General features: G+C 34.3%; 2 protein-coding genes across 2 annotated transcripts in view; one reads left to right on the forward strand and one right to left on the reverse strand.

Moving 5' to 3' along the window:
* LOC110091779 (carnosine N-methyltransferase) overlaps positions 1-16,274 on the forward strand; it is a 63,997-nt gene extending 47,723 nt beyond the window's left edge. Inside the window, exons 14-20 of the mRNA XM_020819412.2 lie at positions 8,172-8,269; positions 8,454-8,513; positions 8,622-8,690; positions 8,782-8,835; positions 10,193-10,260; positions 15,825-15,858; positions 15,944-16,274. Of these exons, the coding sequence (XP_020675071.1) occupies positions 8,172-8,269; positions 8,454-8,513; positions 8,622-8,690; positions 8,782-8,835; positions 10,193-10,243 (332 nt within the window). The 3' untranslated portion in view covers positions 10,244-10,260; positions 15,825-15,858; positions 15,944-16,274. The remainder of the gene's footprint in view (positions 1-8,171; positions 8,270-8,453; positions 8,514-8,621; positions 8,691-8,781; positions 8,836-10,192; positions 10,261-15,824; positions 15,859-15,943) is intronic.
* Positions 16,275-17,906: 1,632 nt separating this feature from the next.
* On the reverse strand, positions 17,907-22,427 carry LOC110100827 (dihydroceramide fatty acyl 2-hydroxylase FAH1). The gene is made up of 7 exons (XM_020829519.2): positions 22,335-22,427; positions 21,113-21,176; positions 19,804-19,896; positions 19,514-19,710; positions 19,060-19,165; positions 18,265-18,411; positions 17,907-18,026 (listed from the first exon to the last, which is right to left on the reverse strand). Exons 2-7 carry the CDS (start codon positions 21,161-21,163, stop codon positions 17,907-17,909), a joined length of 714 nt encoding a protein of 237 aa, XP_020685178.1. The 5' UTR covers positions 21,164-21,176; positions 22,335-22,427.
* Positions 22,428-22,908: the final 481 nt, after the last annotated feature.

Consider the following 22,908-nt stretch of genomic DNA (forward strand, 5'->3'; position numbering starts at 1 on the left):
GTTTCTAGGCATGTACACTTGTAATTGATCAAAACAAAGAGTAAAGTGCATTCGAGTTAAACTCAGTTAAGTGGGTCTATAGTAAAAAAATCAAGTATGTACGAACACATGTAAATTTTAAGAGTTCAAACTTAAAATGTAGTACCATATAATCATGTAAATGTTTTCCTAATTGGCAACATTTTGAAAATAAAAATATTGAGTTAATTATTGTTTTCTTATTCTTCTTATGCAAGCATTATATTAGGTATGTCTTTTATATTAAGCCATAAAGCATCTAATGACCATTCAATAATGAATATCATATTAGTTGATGGTTGACAAAGAGATGCTATAATACCTGCATAAGTGGGGGCAAAAGGGATCCCGATAGAGGCATTATGACCTTAATGTAGTTCAATGATGATAATGCTGCAATTTTACCTGAGCTTCTTTGAACATTATTATGAAGCTATAAAAACTAACTTTATGTTATATATATTGGTAGAACATGAGATATCTAATTATAATATTATATATAGGCTTCAAAGAAAATGAAAGATGATTATATGTTTAAGTGCAAAAAGTTAAAAGAATTTAATAAACTAAAATATATTGTTTAAAATTTAATTAAAATAAAAATAATTTTTTTAATAGAACCGGCTGGTTCTTTCCAACTCTGACCGGTTCAGCCGTTCACAGGTTGAACTGCTGTTACAATCCTATTTGATCCCGTTCGATGCGAAGCTGGTTTTGTAGGTTGGATCGCAACGGCCACCTGATCGGTTCATGGTTGAAACGGCCGGTCCGATCCGGTTACTAAATAACTTATATTGGATAATGGATCCACCAAACCTCTTTCAACATAATAATAGTTGTAGTAAGCACAAAGATACAAAAGAATAAAACATAAGACAAAGCAAGGATGGTAAAAATGAAAGGAAAAAAGATTTATAGAAAGTATTCTTAGTCTTCCTAATCGTCTATTCGATTAGATACAAGACGACACATGAAAATCCTTGAAAGGAAGAAGAAGCCATTTAGGCACTTCCCAAGGCATTTGCAAACAAGCACAATAATAATTTAATTCTTTCAATGATTCTTTATAATTACATAACTCTTGCGTATATGGAGTGTTCCAAGCGTAACTGTTATGCCGCTGGCCTGGGGGGGTCGGTTCCTCTTTTATTCCAGGCGGCCCCACTTGTTGCGGAATCAGAGCAGGGAGAGAGGGGGGGGGGGGGGGGGGGGGGGGGGGGGGGGGGGGTTCGATAGTCCTTGTGGGCCCAAGCACTTAATGTAATGAGCTTTAGGAGGGAAATTTGAATTAAGGGGCTGTTTAGGGATTTTAATTTAGTCCTTTTGCTTTAATTAGGAGTTAAGGTGTGAGTTAGGGTTTCATCTTGAGATTTGCTGAAATTTTGAGATCTCTTCATGGTTTTGGGCTCTAGGCTTTGCTAGAGAGTTTTGGAGAGTTGTTCTTCCTCTCGAATTGAAGAACATTGTATCTTGTATTGTTTTCTTGCATCTACTAGTGAAATCCTTGTTTCCCCTCCCTATTTTCCACTGTTTTGGCGCAAGACCTGCTGCGTGGGTGCTGTTTTCTACCGTGACAGCAGTTTTTCTCTCTGTTTTTGTACTAATTTCGACTCGGTTTGCTTGCGAACTCAAGTATTACCTTAGGATTACTTTCGAACTCAAGTATTTCCTATAAGTAACCTAAACTGCTCAAAGGGGAGTGGTTTGCCAACACTAAAGAAGATTTTAAAACCATTTCATAATACGATATTTGAATTCCAACAAAGCCAGGGCCATCCATTCCATATTATGTTGCTTTTAAACCACTCTGTAATACCTAAATTGGATTTCCTGGAATGGGTGGTTGATTAAGCCTTTGGAAAGTGAGCAATCCCTTTTTTAGCACATTATGCTTGTATAAAAGAAGAGGGCCTTACCATGCATGTTTGAACCTTGATTGAAACTTGCTTTGATCGATCTTGATCATTAGGTGCTTGCCATTTAACAAAGGAGACTGGCCATGCAAGTATGAAGTGGAAATCTAATGCTTATTGTATCAACTTACATTCAATTTCATGCAATTGATCATAATGTTCATTATTGAAATTGAATTCCTATGTTTCATCAATTGGTTAGAGAGAAAAGTACTCAATGAAAATGATAATCTTGGAGGTTATCACATCCTGTGAGAGATGCCAATTGAGCAATTATGAGAATTTAATTGTTCTTGAAAATGGGAGATTTTATGATTGAATATTTTTCTTTGCTGTATCTAAGAAAAGGAAGATTTACATAAATATGTGGAGAAATAACTATTGAGGAAATAAATTCTTATAAAATAGTTTTTATTTTGGAATTTTGAGGTAACTATGCAGTATATATGGAATATTATAGCCCTAGCCCATAGATTTAAAGAGTTATAATTTTTTAGATGGTGATGATCCACACAATTTTAAAGACCAATGAAATACAAATTGGTGATGATCCACAAAATGAAGTCTTGCCTATATTGGGATAATCATAATGTTGTTGAAATGTTTAAATTGACTGTGGATCATCATAATGTTGAAATGTTTAAAACTTCGTCTCATTTTTTAACTTTTTAATTAATAAAACCCAATTGAGAGAGGTATGATTGTTGGTGAAAGAAATAATCCATTTAGTTCTAGAGATATTTTTTTATTCTAGGAGGTCTCTCACACATCATTGTGGACTTATGCAAAAAGTCTAGAAAGTTTTTAGGTTTATTTGAGATATGAACTACGGTTATGGTTAGCCAAATGATAAAATTTACCCTGAGGTTCTTTGCATTGATTCTTCAAAGTAAAGTTTGGTCGTCCTTGACAATAATGCCAAAGCCATACATCATTATCTATAGTTGAAGTATGTTTAGAATTTGAAGTGGGTTTTTGGTTGATACATAATCCATTCTTTAAGCCTTTACATTACTTGAGGGGCCCTTATTTAGAACGTAGAGTCCTGGATATATTTTGCACTATTAATCATCCTCCCTAGGCTTAAATCTTGAAAATGACAAAAATTGGATGCGATATTAGCAAAATAAGTTGTCTTGAGTTAGTTTGTTAGTTGATAATAAGTTGTAATGTAATTTAGGCACTATAAGCATAGAGTTGAGCTTCCGTCTCTTGAGAGAACAATAAAAACTATTACCTATTTTGATAGTGCTGCATCTATAATTTGCATATTATAATTTTCCCTGCATGGGTTGCAAATGTAAGTGACATTTTTATCTTCTGTTGCATGTGATCTAATGCTCCTAACTCTACTGTTTAGTAGTAGTTTTCTACTGATTTCCAATGAATATAGATGAGAATTTATCTTTTTTCCAACCAAAATTTATTCCAGTGATATTCAGATAGGAAATGGATGCAATTTCCTCAAAATCAGCGAACGACAATATAAAATTAGGAAGAAAAACATATCAAAACTATTTTTATTAGAAGATATATGAAAGAAAATAGCAAGACACAATTGGATCTTCAATTGGAGAGGAGGATCCGGCTCTCCCAAGTCCCTAGCCGACGGCTAAAGCCCAAATAACCCAAGAATAAATAAATTCAGCAAACTCCCAAAGGCATAATCTGAAATCACGTTACTGTTAGCCTTAAATAGGCTCCCATAATTTCCTCCCAAATCAATCCCCTTTCCCTAAATAATTCCATTTCATATTTGAATTCAAATTAGATTTATTTCCCAAATTAATTTCCTCCCAATTGTAATTAAAACTTTCCTAAACAATCCCCCCTTAATTCCTCCTCCTTTTCCCTTAATAAATTCCTCTTAGATTTTGAATTCAAATTTGATCTCTTGCTTAAATAATTCCCTCCAAATTGTAATTTAAACATTGCTAAATAATTCCCCTTTGATTAAGAACCTTCCTAAACAACTCTTTTTTTATTAGGAAACTTCCTTATTCTCTCCCAATCAAATCTACCGGTCCATCATATTCCTAAATAAGATATTTATGAGAGATTAACTAGTTGTCTTCGGCTATTTAGATGACTAAAATAAGAAGAGAGCTACTATGATTTTTCATTATTGTTGGTTCTCTTTGAAAATTTTTAGTTTTAATATTTCTTCATAGATTGCCTACATTTTGGAATTTTTTTTTTTTTTATTTTCTGGATGATTTATAGGGTTGGAGTTGTTTGCTTTTTTGCCACTTTCTTCTTGGTTGTAGCGGAGACCATCTTCTTTTCAAAAGGATACATCGCATGTTTTATTTCCATTCTTGTTGGATCAATATTGGTGAATGACCTTTTGGCTTTGGATGAGACACTCCATGTTGAAGGAAACCTTTAGCTTCAGAAGGAGTAGAACCTTAATGGCTTTGATATCATCTTAAAAATTAAAATAAGCAAAGAAAGTAGACAATGAGAGATTGGATGAGAGAAATGTATTCTCCTTTTTTGTGTTAAAAAAGGAAGATGTACATAAATGTGTGAAAAAATAATTTATTGGATAGAAATTAATAAGGAAACTAGTTTTCAATTCTAGATTTTAAAATTAACTATACAATAGAAATGCAATATTATTCGCAAGTTGTTGGTTTGCTATAGATGGAAAGTTGTGCATTGATTGTTGATGTAAAGCTATTATCCATGGATTGCTTGATTGATATCGTTAGAATGGTGTTTGCCACTAATTCAAGATTCTTTCAAATTCTTTTGTGGAAATGATTATAATAATTCCCTCTTAAAGATCTTAGAATTGAAATATTTTTTTTCAAAAATAATTGAAATATTTATTTATTGTATGTTTGTGTGAGGAGAGATGATTGGATATTCGCCAGATTAGTTAGTGTAACCCTTTATGACTCGTCACACAATTCTTATTAGTTAACCCTTCTTGAAATGTTATTAGTTAACCTTTCTGTTCATTGAATGTTTACGTGATTCCTGAGTAATCACATGATTTATTTTATGAGGAGAGTTCTGAGTGTGGTTTCATTTAAGGAGAAAGTTATTTAGGACTGAGAACATATTCTCTAAGTTATTGAATGCCTATTTGTAGTTACTTGAGTCGAGTTAAATTTCTAAGTCTGGTAGAATTGGTGGTTAATCCACCAGAGGGGCCAAGGTATTCTTGAGTAGTTCGAGTTGAGTTATAAAGATGGATGGATCGTCTAATTCAAAAGGATTGGAACTATATTTATTTATTGTATGTTTAGTTGATTGTTGATCCGTAATCTCGAGGCAGTGCTTAAGCTAGTTTAGGATCTCTGTCATTTTAGTTATGAATGAGGAACACAAGCGCATTTCAAGATTTTATTAGAGGTTTTAAACTTCAATAATGTAGAGATTAAAAGATATGCATTTTTTAATTTTTAATAATTTCGATGAACTTTTGTTACACATTATGTTAGATATTATCATTTTACTATGTTTCATTTTTTTTTAATTTGTAGATCTAATCAATGAATATAAGTTACTATAACTGTCATACTAAACAAACATTTCATAATCTTTCAAATTGTTTTTATGACTTCTATCCAAGTTTTATATCTAAAAATCTTAATGATAAATTTGGGTGGTAATCCTCCTTTATGCATATTTTTAGATTAATCTCTCTAGAATATGCAGATATTTCAGGATTTTTAATTGTATATAATTATTTTTCGGTGTTTATATTTGATGCTTTAAGGATGCATGTCATCTAGTGCTAAGTATCGATGAGATTTTTTTTTGTTCTAGATTTGGAGTTATCTAGTCGCTATGGCCTAAGATGCCCGTGCTCATATTTATCTAGTGAGATTTGCAATAGTTGACTTAGAAATTAATATCTCGTAGTTGTATTTCATGGTTAGATTAACAGAATCAATAGGCTTAGTATAGAACCTAGTGTTCGTTTCTAATCAATGTAATAAGATCACTAAAGCTTTATCTAAAATATTTCTAGAGACATCATGGTGCATGTAATTGTCACATGGGGATAAATATCATGAAAAATTTTTAAACTGATCATTGTCATGTGGAGCATCAGTTGACACCAAAGCTTATAAGAGGGCTAAGTTTCATTGACAATTTGATTAAATTAGGATCAATTAATTTGACATTGCTACATTTTGGATAATCAATAGATTTTGAAAGGTGGGAAAATTTTCTCTAAAAATTAATATATTTTAAGGATTATTGATGTTTCATAGAGTTTAACTAATATTACCAAAAGTGCATTTTAATTTTGTTTCAGAGAGTTTTAGTAATATTACCAAAAGTGCATGTTATTGAATAACCACTTGGATAGTGTTCCTCAAATTTATGACAAATGGTTCTTTGAAAGGTGCATCCTCACAATGAATGTTAAATCTTCTTTATCAAAGGAGATCGATGAAACATTGGATATTCTCCTGACTAAGGCTCAAATGTTAATTGTGTATCCTATCGGCTAGTTTGAACTACCTGTTGATGTTGATCTGTATGGTGAAGTTGATCTGAATAGGATGACACACACTTCTAGAAATTTTATGTAGTGGGTCTACTGTGTGAACATGCATTTGCTAGAACTCTTGATTGGGGTGTAAGCTAATATAGCCTTTGTTTAAGGTTTTAAACTCAAGAGGCTTGGTTAGGTTTGTATTCTGGAAATATATATTTAGCAAGATATCAGGATAGATGGGATGTGTCAGATGAAATAAAGGGTATTGTCATGTTGCCTCTAATAGTGAAGTTGAAGAGTGATTATCCAAAGAAAAATAAAAGACCTTCAAATTGAGAAAGTTTGTCATGTTGCCTCTAATAGTTCCCAGGTTTTTTTTTTTTTTTTTGTTAAAGTTTGTTTTTATCTTTTGGCATGTCATTATAGAGAAAATGAAATCTTTAATCTATTTTGAACAATATAATGTGCATTTAAACTTCAGTAGTTCCATTTAATAATGATCTTACACCAAAGCAAATTTCAGAAGTTCCATCTGAGATTTGGGAACAATATGCAATAAGTATTAGTTTAAAAGTTTCTTAATTTATTAGAATTGTTATTGTATCTGCAATTTTCAATTTATTAGCTTTGTTGCTATCTTATTCAAACCGTGTTCAAATAATGGACGAAGAAAGTTTGTGCTAAATAAATAGTCGAATCGTGTTTGAACCAATAAGGGAATGAAAGAAAGGTTTTGGTGCCAACCCTATTACAAAGGATCAGTGGTGACGACCAAGTTGGAGAGCAGGCATTGTTGGTATTATCTGGATGGAAGACATAGATGATGGTGTTGACGGGCTGATGGAGCTAGCATAGACGATGATGAAGCAGTTGTGAGTAAGGTTTTCAAATCTTGTTCAAACAAGCTTGAACCAGGTTCAAATCATATTCAAGGTTTTGGCTTCCCTAGCTCCTCAATCCTCAGCTTTCATATGAATTTTGGCATTATGTAGGTCCAAAAAGTACTTTGAAGGATATTTGCCTTAAAAAAAAGGGGGGGGGGGGGGTGAAGAATTTTTGCTTTAAAAAGGAGGGGGGGGGGGGGTATTTGTCCCAAAAAAAGCACATTGAGGGATAAAAAAGTCAAATTTCCCATATTTAATAGATTGCATTGGGATGTATTTGAAATCATGGCTACATCCTGAATCATACCTTTTAAATGAAAATTGAGATTTTCTTATGGGCTGAAAATGTGAACACTCCTGTAATTTTACCATGAGATAACATGGGGGGGGGGGGGGGGGGGGGGGGTATTTGTCCCAAAAAAACACATTGAGGGATAAAAAAGTCAAATTTCCCATATTTAATAGATTGCATTGGGATTTATTTGAAATCATGGCTACATCCTGAATCATACCTTTTAAATGAAAATTGAGATTTTCTTATGGGCTGAAAATGTGAACACTCTTGTAATTTTACCATGAGATAACATCCGTTGGGGGGAAATGTTTGGAAAGAATTCTTGTTTCTTGTTACGCAGTTTATTTTTTTATTTTTTTACAATAAAGTTTATGCCTTACTTATGTTACACAGTTTAAACTGCATCTACAAGGATTCTCTGGGAACTATTGAACTTTAACACTGTTTTTTTTGCATTATTCTGCACTGCCATGCATGCTATAGTCTGATCTCTGATTTTGTTTTTAACTTTCTGCTGGTTAGGTATCTGCTTTTTAAGATGCATGATATATCTGCAGTAATCCTAACTGGAGTTTATTTACAATTTATTACTTCTGCAGCTTCATGGGATGCTGTGGCGACTTGCTTCTTCCTGGATACTGCACATAACATTGTTGAGTACATCGAAGTTATATCAAAAATTCTTAAAGATGGGGGTGTAAGTATATTTCACATAATGAATGAACATAATTCTTAAGTTTACTATTCTATTACCATACTTCCATCTTTCCTTCATTTTTGAACAAATTATATTCAAATGGATTTCAAACCTAATAGTTTCCGTCCAATCATTCTCCTTATCCTCCAATGAATGACTCCGTCCACCTTTTCTAAATTTGTAGGTCTGGATAAACTTGGGTCCTCTGCTTTACCATTTTGCAGATGCATATGGGCCTGAAGAGGTTTGTAGAGAGTTTCAATTACCTCAGTCTCCTAATCCTCAGAATATGTGGCTAGAAATTTGTTTGATTAGTTGCTCTTTCTTTGATATATAAAATTTTACCTTTTAGGAAATGTCGATTGAGATCAGTCTAGAAGATGTCAAAAAGGTTGCTTTACAATATGGGTTTGAGTTTGAGGTGATTTGTTAACTTTCTGGAATTACTTATGCCTTTATAAAGTGCAATTCATCATATGTATAATTCCTTGCTTGTTCTGTGAACCCCACAGATGGAGAAAAGCATTGAGACAACATACACTGCAAATCCCCGATCTATGATGCAGGTTTGCTAATAACTTATTTTAGGAATTTCAATGTTTAAACATTATGAAGTACTCATTTTTTTAGTGTATCAACATGAGTCAAAGTTGCAATTATCCTTTACATATGCTATAGGACTTTGGTAAAGTTAAAACCGAATTAAATACCAAATATAAATTTTTTTCTGCCATTGCAATATATCTGTTGTTTTTTTATGATTAATTATTTGTTTTTTTGGAAAATAATTTTACGGATGAGAAGTTTACCATACCCCATCATTCCGCCCTACCACGTCATAGTAACATATTATGGTCCTTCCTCTAATTGCTCCCCCACCTTCAACTTTTGCTCTCCTCTGCCCCTCCCATTCATCTTTATTCCCTATTTCTCGCTTTCCAATGTGTCTCCTTCGCTGTGTCAATGGACTTCACTGTCAACCTTTGAGCATTGACGTCATTCCAATCTCCCTCATTGATTTTAAGTAGGCCCTGCAAGAGCCCCATTGAGAAGCCATCCATTTTCCCCAGAACCAGACAGCCTGTTGAAGCATCAAGATGGCTCTAGTCAAATTGACCGGTGGAGCTTCTGTTAAGGATGGTTACCGGAAACAATTTTCTGTTCTTAGAAGAGTTCGGTTATAAATTCATTTAGCGGACTAGTTAAAAACTGTTAGGGGCCTGCTTGCTTTCGATATCAAACTTAAGGAGCCTACATTTATACCTTGTCTAACAGCAGAGAGACCAGCTTTGCAAACCATCATAAATACAAAATTGGACACTGGCTCTTAATGATAGATATGCTAATATATTTTCACTAAGCTATTTAATGCTTTTTGGTCGACTATTTGTTTAAATTTTTCATATTTAAAGGCTAAATTTTTTTTCTTTGATCGACTTGTCATAGGGGTGCAAACGAGTCGAGTCGAGCTCGAGCCAGGGGGTGTTCGAGTCGAGCTCGACTGCCAAATACTGAGCCGCGACACGCTCGACCCGAGCTACTCGACGAGCCAACGAGCCGATCCGCCTAGTGTCCGAGCTCGAGCTCGTTTAGCATTCGAGCTCGAACTCGTGTTCGAGCTCGACTCGCGAGCTCGATAAGCTCGGCTCGTCGAGCCCATTAACGAGTCGAGCCCGAGCCGGCTCGCGAGCCGGCTTGACTCGATTGCACCCCTAACTTGTCATGACTTTTTATGCATGTTGCCTTTACAAATGTGTCTTTTTTTCAATATTTTCAAACATTTCTTACTTCCCAATTTCTTTAAAAAATGCCTTTTTTTGTGTCTCTACGTATTACGCATGTAAATAAGATGTTTAGATTCATTATATTTTCAAAAACTTGTGCAATTGATTGATGATAATGTTGATCATTGTTGGATTGCAGAATCATTACTATACCGCCTTTTGGACTATGAAGAAGAAACCAAGGAAATAATTTGTTGCCTTTGAAAGGTATCAGAGTTCTATCAGTATTTCTTATACATTTACCGGTCAAGCTAAAAACCTCATAAATTATATTAGATGTGATTAAAATCATCTATCGTTTCTTATGTTGCGATGGATAACATCTTTCTCATTGTGGATCCCATTAACTATTACAAAAATTATTATTGGACCTCAGCTGTTGCTAATAATCTATGTTTAAGCAAGGGAAATGGTCCTTGTCGTGGCAGAGACAGCTCGAGTTTCGGAATTCTACTGAATCTACTTGTCTCATGAGCTGGTTTGAGCTCGATGCATTAAGTGCTGGCAAGTAAAACTTGTCGAGCGAAGTTTGATTCAACTGTAGCTCGTAAGCTAGCCTGTTTTAAAAGTAAAATCTTGAATATATTTGCAAATGTCTTATTTATAAGGTTTAGAAAAAATCACAATTAATTAAGAATATTTAAATCCTTAATCACTTCCCTTGCCCAAATTCCTTACCTAGCAATCCTCTCTGATTATTTGGTCTCGCCTTCTAGCTTCTTCTCACATGAATCTCTGTTTTGGTGCTTCTATTGTTAAAATCACCACTTAGGCCTTAACTAGCACCACCTTTCATTGGTGATGATTTGATAGCAAGTTCATATCATCAAATGTTGCTATTGATGAAGTTTTCTCTTTTATGTGGATGCATAAGAGAAAAACTCTACTTCAACTCTCAATAAAATGAGAACAATGAAAAAGGAGACTTCTGATGACTCCTTGATTCACGATTTCTTGATGTGGTAGAGAGGGACTTCTAATAGTATAGAGAGGGAAGTCTTAATGAAGATGTGTCACGTCCCAAGATCTAAGTAGAAGAACATTTATTTTATTCTTTTTTATATATAATCATTCATCAACCAAATCAATACAGATATCCAAAGCGGTAAAGAAAATCAATAAAATGTGAAAAACATAATTTATGCTACTACTATTAATTTTATAATCTACAACTAGAGTCCAAAACTATATATACAATAGCCACACTGGCTGCAAAAAAAGACAAACCAAAATTTGGCATAAACACTATACTAGCATCAGTACACAGTCTCAAGTTGCGGATTTCTTACTTGAAATCATTTAAAACCATATAATGAACATAAAAGCCTAGCAAACAACTAGAATTCCATCACTACTTTCAATGCAGGGCAACAAAAATTAATACATATTTTTAATTCTAGTCATTATCAATCATTACTTAATATGAGCAATAAAAATATATGATATTAATAATAAAATCAAGTTGATTCAATAAAGGATAGCCCATCCGTCGGTGTAATTCGGCTAGTCGGTTACAAGTTTCAACTAGGATTATGATAGGAAGGACTTGTAGATCTCAAGTATTTCCTATCAATCTTCGGAAAACAGCGAGCTTCTGCACGAAAATTTGCAAAAAAAAAAAAAAAATCACGAAAACAATAGATAATTTGTTTTATTTGATGAAAGGGAAATGGAAAATAGCAAGATACAATTGATCCTCTATTCGAGAGGAGGATCGATCTCTCCCAAATCTCTAGACGTCGCTAGAGCCCAAAAGAAAACCTAAATCTAAAAGATCTCAAATTTCAGTCAAATTCAAGATGACCTAACCCTAGTAAAACAAAGTATTTAATGCATACAAATCAAAAGGAAATCCCTAAACAATCCCTACATTCAAATTTCCCTCTTAATATCCACAAAAAACTTTCCTTAATGGCTCTAGCGGATTCGGGCGTGTGTTCGGCGTCAGATATCGCGTACATGAGGCGGAAGGTTCCGCCTTCTTACGTGTGAACCGGTCTTGTCAGACCAGTTGGACCGGTCCCGTTAGACCAGTTAGACCGGTCCAATTGACCTATCTAACAATGCTCCCCTCCCAAAGATCCACCTTGTCCGCAAGGTGGAAAGACGACAATCTCCTCCATTCCCTCTTCATCACAAAAGGTAAGAAACTGAAGGTTCGATCCTTACACCTGTGCCCCGGCGTGTACTTCTAATCACATCTGAAACAGAGCCCCTTCACCCTCTTCTCCTATAATTTTGTCTCTGTGAGCTTCTTGAAGTTGTCCCCAGGTCTTCCTTCTGCAGTCTTTTCCTTCGAAGTCCCGCGAAGAGTATCCGTTGTTGGATCCTTGGATTTCAATAAGGTGGTGGTCATTCTGTACGAGCCTCTTGAGTTGTTGCCTCCTGTCTCTCCTTCCAGGTGCCTCTGATCTTCTACGAATTGAGCTAGGTCCTTAGCCTCTCCCAAGTCACGAGGCATCATTACTCTAACCGCTGCTCGGATCTCTGGTGTTAATCCCTTCATGAAGTTCCCCTCTAGCACTGTCTCAAAAAGGTGGTCCAATCGGCTAGCAAGATACTCGAATCTCTCCCAGTACTCCATTGAACCCTCCTGTGTCAATGCAAAGAATTGCTCGTAGAAGTCTCCTCCCCTACCTGTTTGAAAATGTTCCACCAAACAATCCTTGAACTCTCCCCAACTCCGTATGGGTCGTCGCATGTCCCTTCACTGATATCAAGACAAAGCCTTCCCTTCTAAACATAGGCCCGCCGCCGTCAGTCTCTCCTCCTCTGTTAGCCCATTGAAGGCAAAATATCTTTCTACCTTGTAGATTCACCCATGCGCATCCTCCCCCTCAAAGATGGGCATCTTCAGTTTCCTCACCCTCGGGTCACACCCATTTCCCATAAATCCTCCATAACCTCCAATTCCTCAAAGCGGAGGTGTTCCCCAATTGTCACGATCTTTCCTCCGGCGATCATACCCGAACCATTCATCAAAATCCTCTCTTCTTCTTTCAAAATCAACACCCCGTTGATCGAAATCATCCCCTCTCCTTACAAATTCATCACCCCTTCTTGTGTAGCCAATTCTCATCTCCTCCCTAGAAAGTTGTTCTAGATGAAGCATTCTGTCTTCTCCCTCTAGGATCTCCACTTCTGGCTTTTTCCTTCCCCTAGACGTGTCAGCGCTCCCATATTTTCCATGGCCGCCGGTATTTTTCTTTGCTTCCGATGTCACCGGTTTGGTTTTGACTTCAAGCAATATCTTCAACATGTCTTCCACCACGGCGAACTTTTTCGCCATCTTTTCATTGACGAATGCAATCTGACTTTGAAAATTAACCATCTTTTCCTCAAAATCTACTTTGAGTTGCCCAAGTTCTCCCTCCAAATCTTCCACTTTTCTACCGGCCATTGGTTCCCCTTCGATCGACGTGCTCTGATACGAATTTGATATGAAGTACTTGTAGATCTCAAGTATTTCCTATCAATCTTCAAAAAACAACGAGCTTCTACACAAAATTCAGCAAAAAAACACGAAAACAATATATAATTTGTATTTAATGAAAGGGAAACATAAAATAGCAATATACAATTGATCCTCTATTCGAGAGGAGGATCGATCACTCCTAAATCTCTAGACGCCGCTAGAGCCCAAAAGAAAACCTAAATTTAAGAGATATCAAATTTCAACCAAATTCAACATGCCCTAACCCTTGGAAAACAAAATATTTAATGCATACAAATCAAAAGGAAATTCCTAAACAGTCCCTACATTCAAATTTCCCTCTTAATTCTCCCAAAAAAGTTACCTAAATGGCTCCAACGGATTCGGGCATGCGTTCGACTTCAGATATCGCGTACAGGAGGCAGATGGTTCCACCTTATGCGTGAACCAGTCCCGTCAGACTGGTCTAACAGATTATATCACTAACATTTTATTTAAAGGAAAGTACGTCGGCCTACTCTCCCGCGCAGGGTATTGTATTTTAAGAGCCAACTCATGTTCATTATAAGTGTTAGCAGCTAGCCTTCCTTGCTTACATGCAAATTTTATTTTTTTCTATACAAGATAAGTCAATATCATGTATGAAATGCAGAAATATATAAATACAAGGAAATCTATCAAATTTGTCTGTTTTGCATTTACTTTAACAAAATCATAACTTCAAATTTAACAAATGAAAATTCAATATATTCTTGTCAAAATAATCATATTAATGACGTTTATCACATACAAAAAGTGATGCGGTGAAAGTTTTACCAATTTGATCAAAAAATATCTAAAACATAAAATTATTGAAATCACAAATAGATAATGGTTACTTACAACGAGACGAGCAATTATCCCAACAAGACCGAGTGGTGAAAATCGCCTCACGACCTTCAAATCCTCATTTCTATTTTCTCTCTCACAATTCTCTCAAAATTTCTAAACCAAGTCTCTGTTTACAGAAATGGATTTTAAGATAATAGATTTGTGGTTTAAGATATTTAATAATAAATATATATATATATATATATATATATATACATTATATTAGCTGCCAACTTGCTTGGAAAGCTTTATATTTTCATTGTAATATAATTGGTGTACGCTTTGCATGCATCCCTTTTCATGGAGTGGGATTTACTAGCTATATAGAAACAAATAATGAAGAAAAGCTAGCAGTAGGTATCCTTCAAATAAGCCTTCATTTTGGAATCCTCATTGTTGAGCAAGTATTTGTGTTATTTTAGTACAATGTTTAAAATAAAACTAATTGTGGTTGTCATTTAATGATCATACTCTACATGTTAATTTAGGTTGCAAAGAACTCTTCCTTAAAGAGTCGAATGGGGCACATGCCTTGATAAGCTAATGTTGATGAGGGAAGTGGTGTTGCAAAATACTTGTATAGAGCTCCTAGATCTTAGAAGTTGGTATGGAATAAAGTTTGAGGGTGTGGAGGAGTTTGATGCCCACCATCAGAAACTAATATACCTAAAGTGAACTTCTCCTCCTATTCAATTTCTCTCCTAATCTTCTTCTCTTGTAGGTTGTGATACAAACACAAGTAGTCGTGCAAAGCTATCTGTCATCGCTTAGTAAACGTAGAACTTGAGTTTTGATTTTCTATGCTTTCTAATCTCATTGTTAACATAGGGATGTTATTGGAAATCTACTTAGTTTGCATACCATGAAATTCTACTTCATTTAGTGATATTATCTTTTAGCATGTGATTTGGCCTAAGTGAAGCCACCTCTCTTTCGTTTTCTACTATCGTTTATTGGCTAACGTTTGTAATTCTTAATTACTCTCATTCAAAAACGTGCAAGCTCTTATCGCATTCATTTAGTTCATACTTAGTCCTGCATCACCTACTCTACTAAAATAACGATTAGTTTGATCCTCAGGATTTTAGAGCTGACTTATGGGATCTTTATGGTTTGTTTGGGCATATGATAAGCACAAAACTCTCTCTTGATTCCACTAACACTTTAAACCCTAAAATCTCAAAATATACCATTTGTAAAAAAATTCTTTCTAAAAGCTTTCCCAAGGATTTGTTTTTGAGTAGTTTGAGCAAAATTCTCCTTCAAGCTTATGAATCAAACTTTCTAATCTTCATGCAAGCTTGGAATTGTAATCTGCTACAATGTCGGATTATAAGATTGATCTCATTTGTGTTTTAAATTTTCATTTTTGCATCTCTTAAAAGTTCTAGAACTTACTTAATTGTTGCTTATTTCTTTTTTTTTTTTTGATGTACTTGATCATTTGACCTGGAACTTTCTTGCACAGCTGTGACCATTGACAATCATCAGAACTTCAAAAGGTGTGGATCTTCATGTGGTCGACCTTCAAGTTTTTTAAATGATAGCCATTTTATCGTTCACTTCAGTATATATCTTCCTTGGCAGGTCTGCAAATTCAAAATGTTTAAGTATTACATGGGCATGGTAGTTCAAATCAGTCTCCCTACAGAGCTTTGGTAACAGGATAGAAGCTACCTGGAGGCCTGAACTTGGGTGATAAGCAGTAATCCTTTACTTTTCATTTCCTACTACAAAATTATTTTATCTGGTATTGTGGTTTAACTTTGTGTGTGCAATTCATGTTATTGACGTCAATTCTTATGTTTTTTCAAATATATACTATTCTGAATTCTTATGAAATTCCTTCACATTTGGTTGCTTGTAAACATGGAAAGCATGTTTTAATAAATGATTGTGAAAATGAAATCCCTTCTAAGAATTTTAGAATTAAAATTTCATATGGTTTGTTAAGCTTATCTAAAGAAATAATAAAGTTTTTAAAAAATTCAAAACATTATTTTTTTAACTAAAAGCAATCAAATATGGCCCAAGGTTTTATCCGGGACGACTATCTTACTGCTTCTTAAAGTTATTTAAGCAGCAGTAAAAAGTTGTTCCAAAAACACCTAAGCCGCCTGCTAATGAAATCAACAAGTTATTTTTTTTATTTGATATTTGTGTTTTTAATAATCCCTTCTTAAAAATTAACAATAAAAAAGCTGCCCAAACTACACTCAAGCATTAGATATGTTGTAGCAATAGTTGAAGATTAAGTGGTTATTTAATTTTAGTGTAAAAATTTTAATTTTTTTATTAAAATTTCATTTTAAGAAGCAATAAAAAAATCAGTTCTAAACTGAGTCTTAGCTTTCTATTTAAATCTGCACTTTGAAAGTTACTAAAATCCCTTAACAAAAAACTTTCTTATGGGAGCTTTCGAAAATCAGATCAGATCATTTGGTGCAACTATAAGCTGGTCATAAGATCTGTTTGGTCTATTATTAAAACCGGCTCTGTATTGAATCAAATTGAACTAGTCAAAATTTTTAGTTTAATTCACATATTAATTTTGATAATCCTTCTCTCATATAGAGTCGCACATTGATTTTCACTCTCCTATAACAAGCAATTTATAAAACAATTTGAGTTCATGGATCAAAAGTTGAATCATAAATTTGGAGCATGTGTGCTACAGTAAAGATAGCCAAGTCTCATGGATGCCACAAGCATAAAGCATTTGGTCCTAGCTAAAGTATTAGTTCTAACACTTGTACGTGTTGGCCCATAGTAGCTATTAGAAACTCAAATTTTTGCTTAACATTCAATATATGATTAATCTATAATCTTGTACATTGCAATTTGGTTGGAGGTTATTGCTTCATTTGGGGCGGCTTTTTTCTGTTTCTTAAATCAGTATTTTAGTATAAAAATTCTAATTTTTGTACTAATATGCTGCTTTATGAAGCGGTAAGAAAGTTGTTCCAAACGAAACCTATGTTGTCAAAATCACAAGCAAAGAAGTTCAAAAATGATTTGTGTAAGAGTTATTTGATACGATTGAACCTGAATGGAAAAACTATTGAAAAAGAATTAGTATCATTCTCATCCTCATTAATTTTATCCTAATAATGGAAAATCCAATTTAAAGGTCCCAAGTCCTGGATTAAAAAAGTGGAGGGTTGAGTTAGGTAGTCAATAGCCAACGTAAAACTTGTCGAATAATCATGAAATAACGGGACACAATGGCGAAAAAGGATTCATGTAGCTGACCCCACGTAGTGGGACAAAGGCTTGATGTTGTTGTTGTTGTTATAACAATGTGAAGTCCGATTTAAAGGGTATAATGAGCAATACATAAGAAATAAGAAATCAATATAAAAAATCTTATACTCCTACCTCAACATATTATGACAAACCATTTTTATGAATACATGTCATGTAAAACATAACTGAAAACGATACAATCTTAAACCAAAAGTAAGCAATTCACATAAACTAGGTTTAATGAGGGACAATTATCCCAACCTTCAAAGAATCACAACCATTATAAATCTGCTATGAAAAAGAATCAACTACTCTTCTTAGTTTTCAAAGCAGGTGGCAAAGTCCCAAACACAAAATCCCACAGTGAAGAAGTGATCCCAAAACCTTTATTCTGAATTCTGAAGTGATGACTAACATGATAACGCTGGTAAGAAGGGAGAAAAAAGTATTAGAGATTTTGTTCATGTCAAGAACTTGAGAGATTATTACCTGCGGTGTCCGGACCGTTCGGAGGCGAATCCGGACGTGCCATGTCACCCGGATGCATTGGGCCCTGGGTGACGTGGCAAGTCCGGATTCGCCTCCGGACGAATCCTGACGCCGCACATAATAATTTACCCGAAAACTTCAAGCTGATCACTTGTTCATATTTCATATCATACCTTGAGATACCGAGCTGGCTGGTTGGATGGTGATCCATGGTGAAGATAGTAATGAGTGCAATCATAGATCACATAGCCCAATAAGCCACCAGCAAATATAGCAGGAGTAGCAACAGGGGTTGATAGAAGCCTAATTAAACCCCAAAACTGTAGCAAACACCCCAAAAAAATGGAAATGGAAGGAATCAGTATGAATTGATTGCATTTATAACATGGAAGAAAATCATTTGGCATTGCCATCTTATATTGATGATAGATTGTATTTAGTAGTGCAGGCTGTGTTGTTTGAGCTAAAGAGTTGACTGATTGATAAACTCTTAATAAATACTGAAGTAAACATATATATTATCATGAATTTCATATATTTGTAATAAAAGAGCCTAATCTAAACCAGTAAGCATTTAGGCTTCATTTGGGATGGCTTTCTTACTGCTTCGTAAAACAGCTTTTTAGTACAAAAATTATATTTTTTGTGCTAGAAAACTACTTTATGAAGCAGTAAAAAAGCCATCCCAAACGAAGCCTTAATTAAAATAAATAAAAAACTAGAATATTTAAATGTGCTTTTCTGAGAAGCTGCTAAACTAGCGTTCAAAGAATGCTGACTATTAGCCTTCATAATATGACTTCTTCTCAAAATGTTCTAGAAATTGCTTCTGCTGTTAAAAAAAAGAATAATCAAGAAGTGGAAGTATGTTAATCGTTGCATAACTTGACTATGACTCCACGAACATAGTTATATTTTCCTATATTCCTTCTATATTTCAACTTGTTGGTAAGTGCAATAGACTTAACTGGAATGCATATAATAGCAGCTGCAGCAGGGGGAAAAACAAGGCGCAGGCTATCCATTGGGTGCTTATGATGACATCCATGAAGCAGATAATGCATTGTATTTGACCTGCATTTGGTTCATGATGAACCTTTTATTTAGTTTATTAAGCAAACAAGCAAAGGAAAATAAATAAATAAAACTAATGCCTTTTTGGGACGGCTTTCTTCTTGCTTTTTAAAACAGCTTTTTTATATAAAAATTTCTTTGAAATTTTGTAAAAGAAAGCCGTTTCAAAAAGCAGTAAGAAAGTTGTCCCAAACGAAGCCTAAGGCTTTATTTGGGACGGCTTTCTTACTGCTGCTTAAAAGCAGCTTTCTAATACTTTGTGCTTAAAAGCTGCTTTAAAAATAATAAGAAAACTACCCCAAACGAAAGTGTAAATCACTTGATAATAATCAAAGAATAGTGACCTACCAATAATTTTTTGTACTCATGTGGAAAATGAATCTATGCAAAGAGTACTCCACTAATGTCCATATTAACATTCCAACCATGACTAGTAGAGGAGCTTGAGTAATTGATATTCCCATGCGAATAGCCATTACCAAACAGCAGCTCACTACTGGAAGCCATACAAGCGGAATGATCCACCATTTTGTGCGTGTCAAAAACTAATAATTTGAATAAATAATCCAGTTAAAAAAATCGTTTCAAGTAATAAAGTATGCTCTCTATTTGCTTTTGTTAATGAGAAGCAAATTTACCTCCATGATATCATTTTCAAAAAGCCGTGGACCTTCCTTGCTGACAATAGGCTGATGAACCCATTCTTGGTAACCTTCCCCGAGATGTCCAACCTGGTTAGAAAAAGAAACGAAATGATGAATGAAGAAGAAGATTCTGCTCTTGATAGAGAGATCATTTGTGTAACTTGTAAGGGTTATTGGTTCACTATTATTAAGAAGTCATTACTATTAAAATGCCAGTGGTATATGCTAGATATTGTGCCTGATTCAGCATTATTATATTTAAAATAACTAGAAAACCAATAGCATGATTGTTGTGTTGTAAAAACATAAACATAAGAGTATTGTTTTTTTTTTTTTTTTTACTACAGGTTTCCGGCAGAATATCCTCCTGAAATTGAGAGACAATGAAAATGTATCGTATTTCCGGCGGAAATATTCAACCAAAAATTCCGTCGGAAACATTCCGCTGGAAATTCCGGCAAATAACTCGTTAGAAATTTACATCGGTCTGTGTTCGACGGACTTTTCCGACTAGTTATCCGCTGGAACTTTCAGCATAACATTTTCGCCGAAATGTCCAGCGGATAAATCACGGGTAATAGTAACTCTTAAACGACGAATAATACCACTATAACCCGTTGGAATTCCGTAGGTAAATCCGCCTGAAATATTTCTGGCAAAAAATATTCCACTAGAACAAGGTTTCCGAGGCACGTTTTACCATCGACTGCATTTCCACCGGATTTACATTTCCGCTAGAAATCGGCTGAAAATCCAAATTTTCTAGAGGAATTTTACGATTTTCGGCAAATTTTGGCAGCCGGTATCACTCAATTTTCCTGTAGTGATATATGTCATTCAATTCAACAAACAATTGTTTTATTTTCCTTATCATGTTAGGAGAGTATATGTATTAGATCTGACAGTCTATATTAAGAAAGGTAAATGTAGACCTAAAAAAATTTTGGTTAAAAATTATTAGAAATGATTTTTTATTAGATTTAAATGAGAATTTAACTCTTAATAGGACAGAATAGAGAAAAAAGATTCATTTAGCAGACCCCACATAGTGAGATAAAAGCTTCTTGCTATTGTTATTGTTTTATGCTTTAAGCATAAATCAATATAAGCAGAGGCATCAAATCATTCTAAACTAGCTGCAATTTCTCATGTTAGAGTTACTAACTTATATTTGCAATAACAAAGAATCACCTTAAGCTTTTTTTTTTTTTCTTCTTTAAATAATTATTCTAGAAAGATGATGTCAAACAAATAGTGAATGTCAACAGCAAACTAAACAGGGCAATATCTAAATGTAGACTACCTGAAAAACAAGAGGCTTGTTCAAGTCCACATTAAACTTCTCTGCAACCATAGTGATTCGTGTGCTGGATGGAATAAACAACGAAGGGCCCTTTAGTACTTTAACTATCCAATTCCAATCAATATATACTAAAAAAAATAAAAGAAGATTTTTTAGTTATAACCAGCAGCATTAATGGACGTCCCATGCCAAAATTCAATTAAAGCAAATGAAATCGACAGCAACATCCATTGAAGATAATTGAAAAAAAAAACCTAAATAGTTACAAATTCAAAATAAAAAAATAAGAGATCTACATACACACCAACTATTTTTTTATATATTTATTTATATCTAATATTTAAATATTTATATTTGCTTATATATTAATTTAATTTATAAAATATTTAGATTATAGAATATGGATTAGCAGCATAGATGATCATGAGTTGTATTTTCTATGTCTATTAAAGATTAATGTGTTATATAAATAAACAAAAAAATTTAGGCATTAAATAAATAAATACATATATAGTGAGATGTATGTGAATCATCCAAAAAAAATGCTAAATCTTAGGCTTCATTTGGGACTACTTTCTTGCATCTTTATAAAGTTGTTTTTTAATAAAAAATCTCTTGAAAGCAATGAATAAGCAGTGTTCTAAAGCTATCCCAAACAAAGCCACAGTCAACACCAAGCAGCTTGACGACATAGACTATAATCTTCCCACGTTCAGTTGGCCGTCAACTTTTTCTATGACAGTATAAGAACTGTAAAAATTCTAAACAATTATGGATGCAGATTATAATAAAATATCTATAATATTCTTTGAAGTTGTTAAACAAGGAGAAAAAAAAAGAATTCTTCTCTAAGCACAAATATTACTAAAATTCATAAACATGATAGCTCTCCCTCAACCATTAAGCCACAAATGGAAGCCGAAATCAAAGAAGAAAGCATAAGGAAGATAGAGAAAAAACTAACAAATACAAAACTTAAAAAATCCAAAACAAAAATCTATGATATCATCCTCCCCCCAAGCCCGCTCCCCACCGATTCATAATTTAGTCGAGAGGCGCTCCAACGAAGAAAACATCTTTCTACATCCAAAACACCAATCCAGCAGAAAAATCAACAATGCGGGCTCCCGAAACCAAATCCAACCCCCAAAACAGTGAAAAAGCTTCAAAATCTCCAGACCTAATGAAGAAACCAGCAAAAGAGAGATGCTTGTGCGCTCACCTTAATGAGATCTGGCGATGCGCTTCTGTTCTCCTCTTCTTCCCGACAAGCAAAGAAGAAGAGGAAAGAGAGGCGGATTTCGAGCTTGTAAGACGGAACGGCACAGAGAGATCGATGATTTCCTATAAATATATATTTAGTTCATTCACAGTTATTTGGGCGTCTAAATCCGTCAATTTCTTTGTGGTTTGCTTTAGATATAGACAGCGGGATTTCCGGGATGGAATCTCGGCCGTGAAAGCGAACGGAATGGTCGGTCCCCCATAAACGGCTTGGACCTGCCAGCGCAACCTGGCAGCATACAACTTGACGGAGGCTGACGCCGTCATCTAGCCGTTATAGCTGGGTTGCCTGCGCGTAAGCTCACTTACAGCTCTATGGACATCTTTCTATTACGAATTAATTTGATAATGAATAAAAATTTATATAAGCATATCATATTATTTTTATTACATGTATTTTTTTTCATTTATGATTTATTTGTTATTTATAAATATAATTAAATTATTAGATATTTCATAAATGTTTTCTTGCATTGAAGAAATTTCTAATTTTCTAATAATTTAGTTATATT

This window comes from Dendrobium catenatum, unplaced genomic scaffold (genome assembly GCF_001605985.2).
Source record: "Dendrobium catenatum unplaced genomic scaffold, ASM160598v2 fragScaff_scaffold_635, whole genome shotgun sequence".
In the NCBI taxonomy this organism is placed as follows: domain Eukaryota; kingdom Viridiplantae; phylum Streptophyta; class Magnoliopsida; order Asparagales; family Orchidaceae; genus Dendrobium; species Dendrobium catenatum.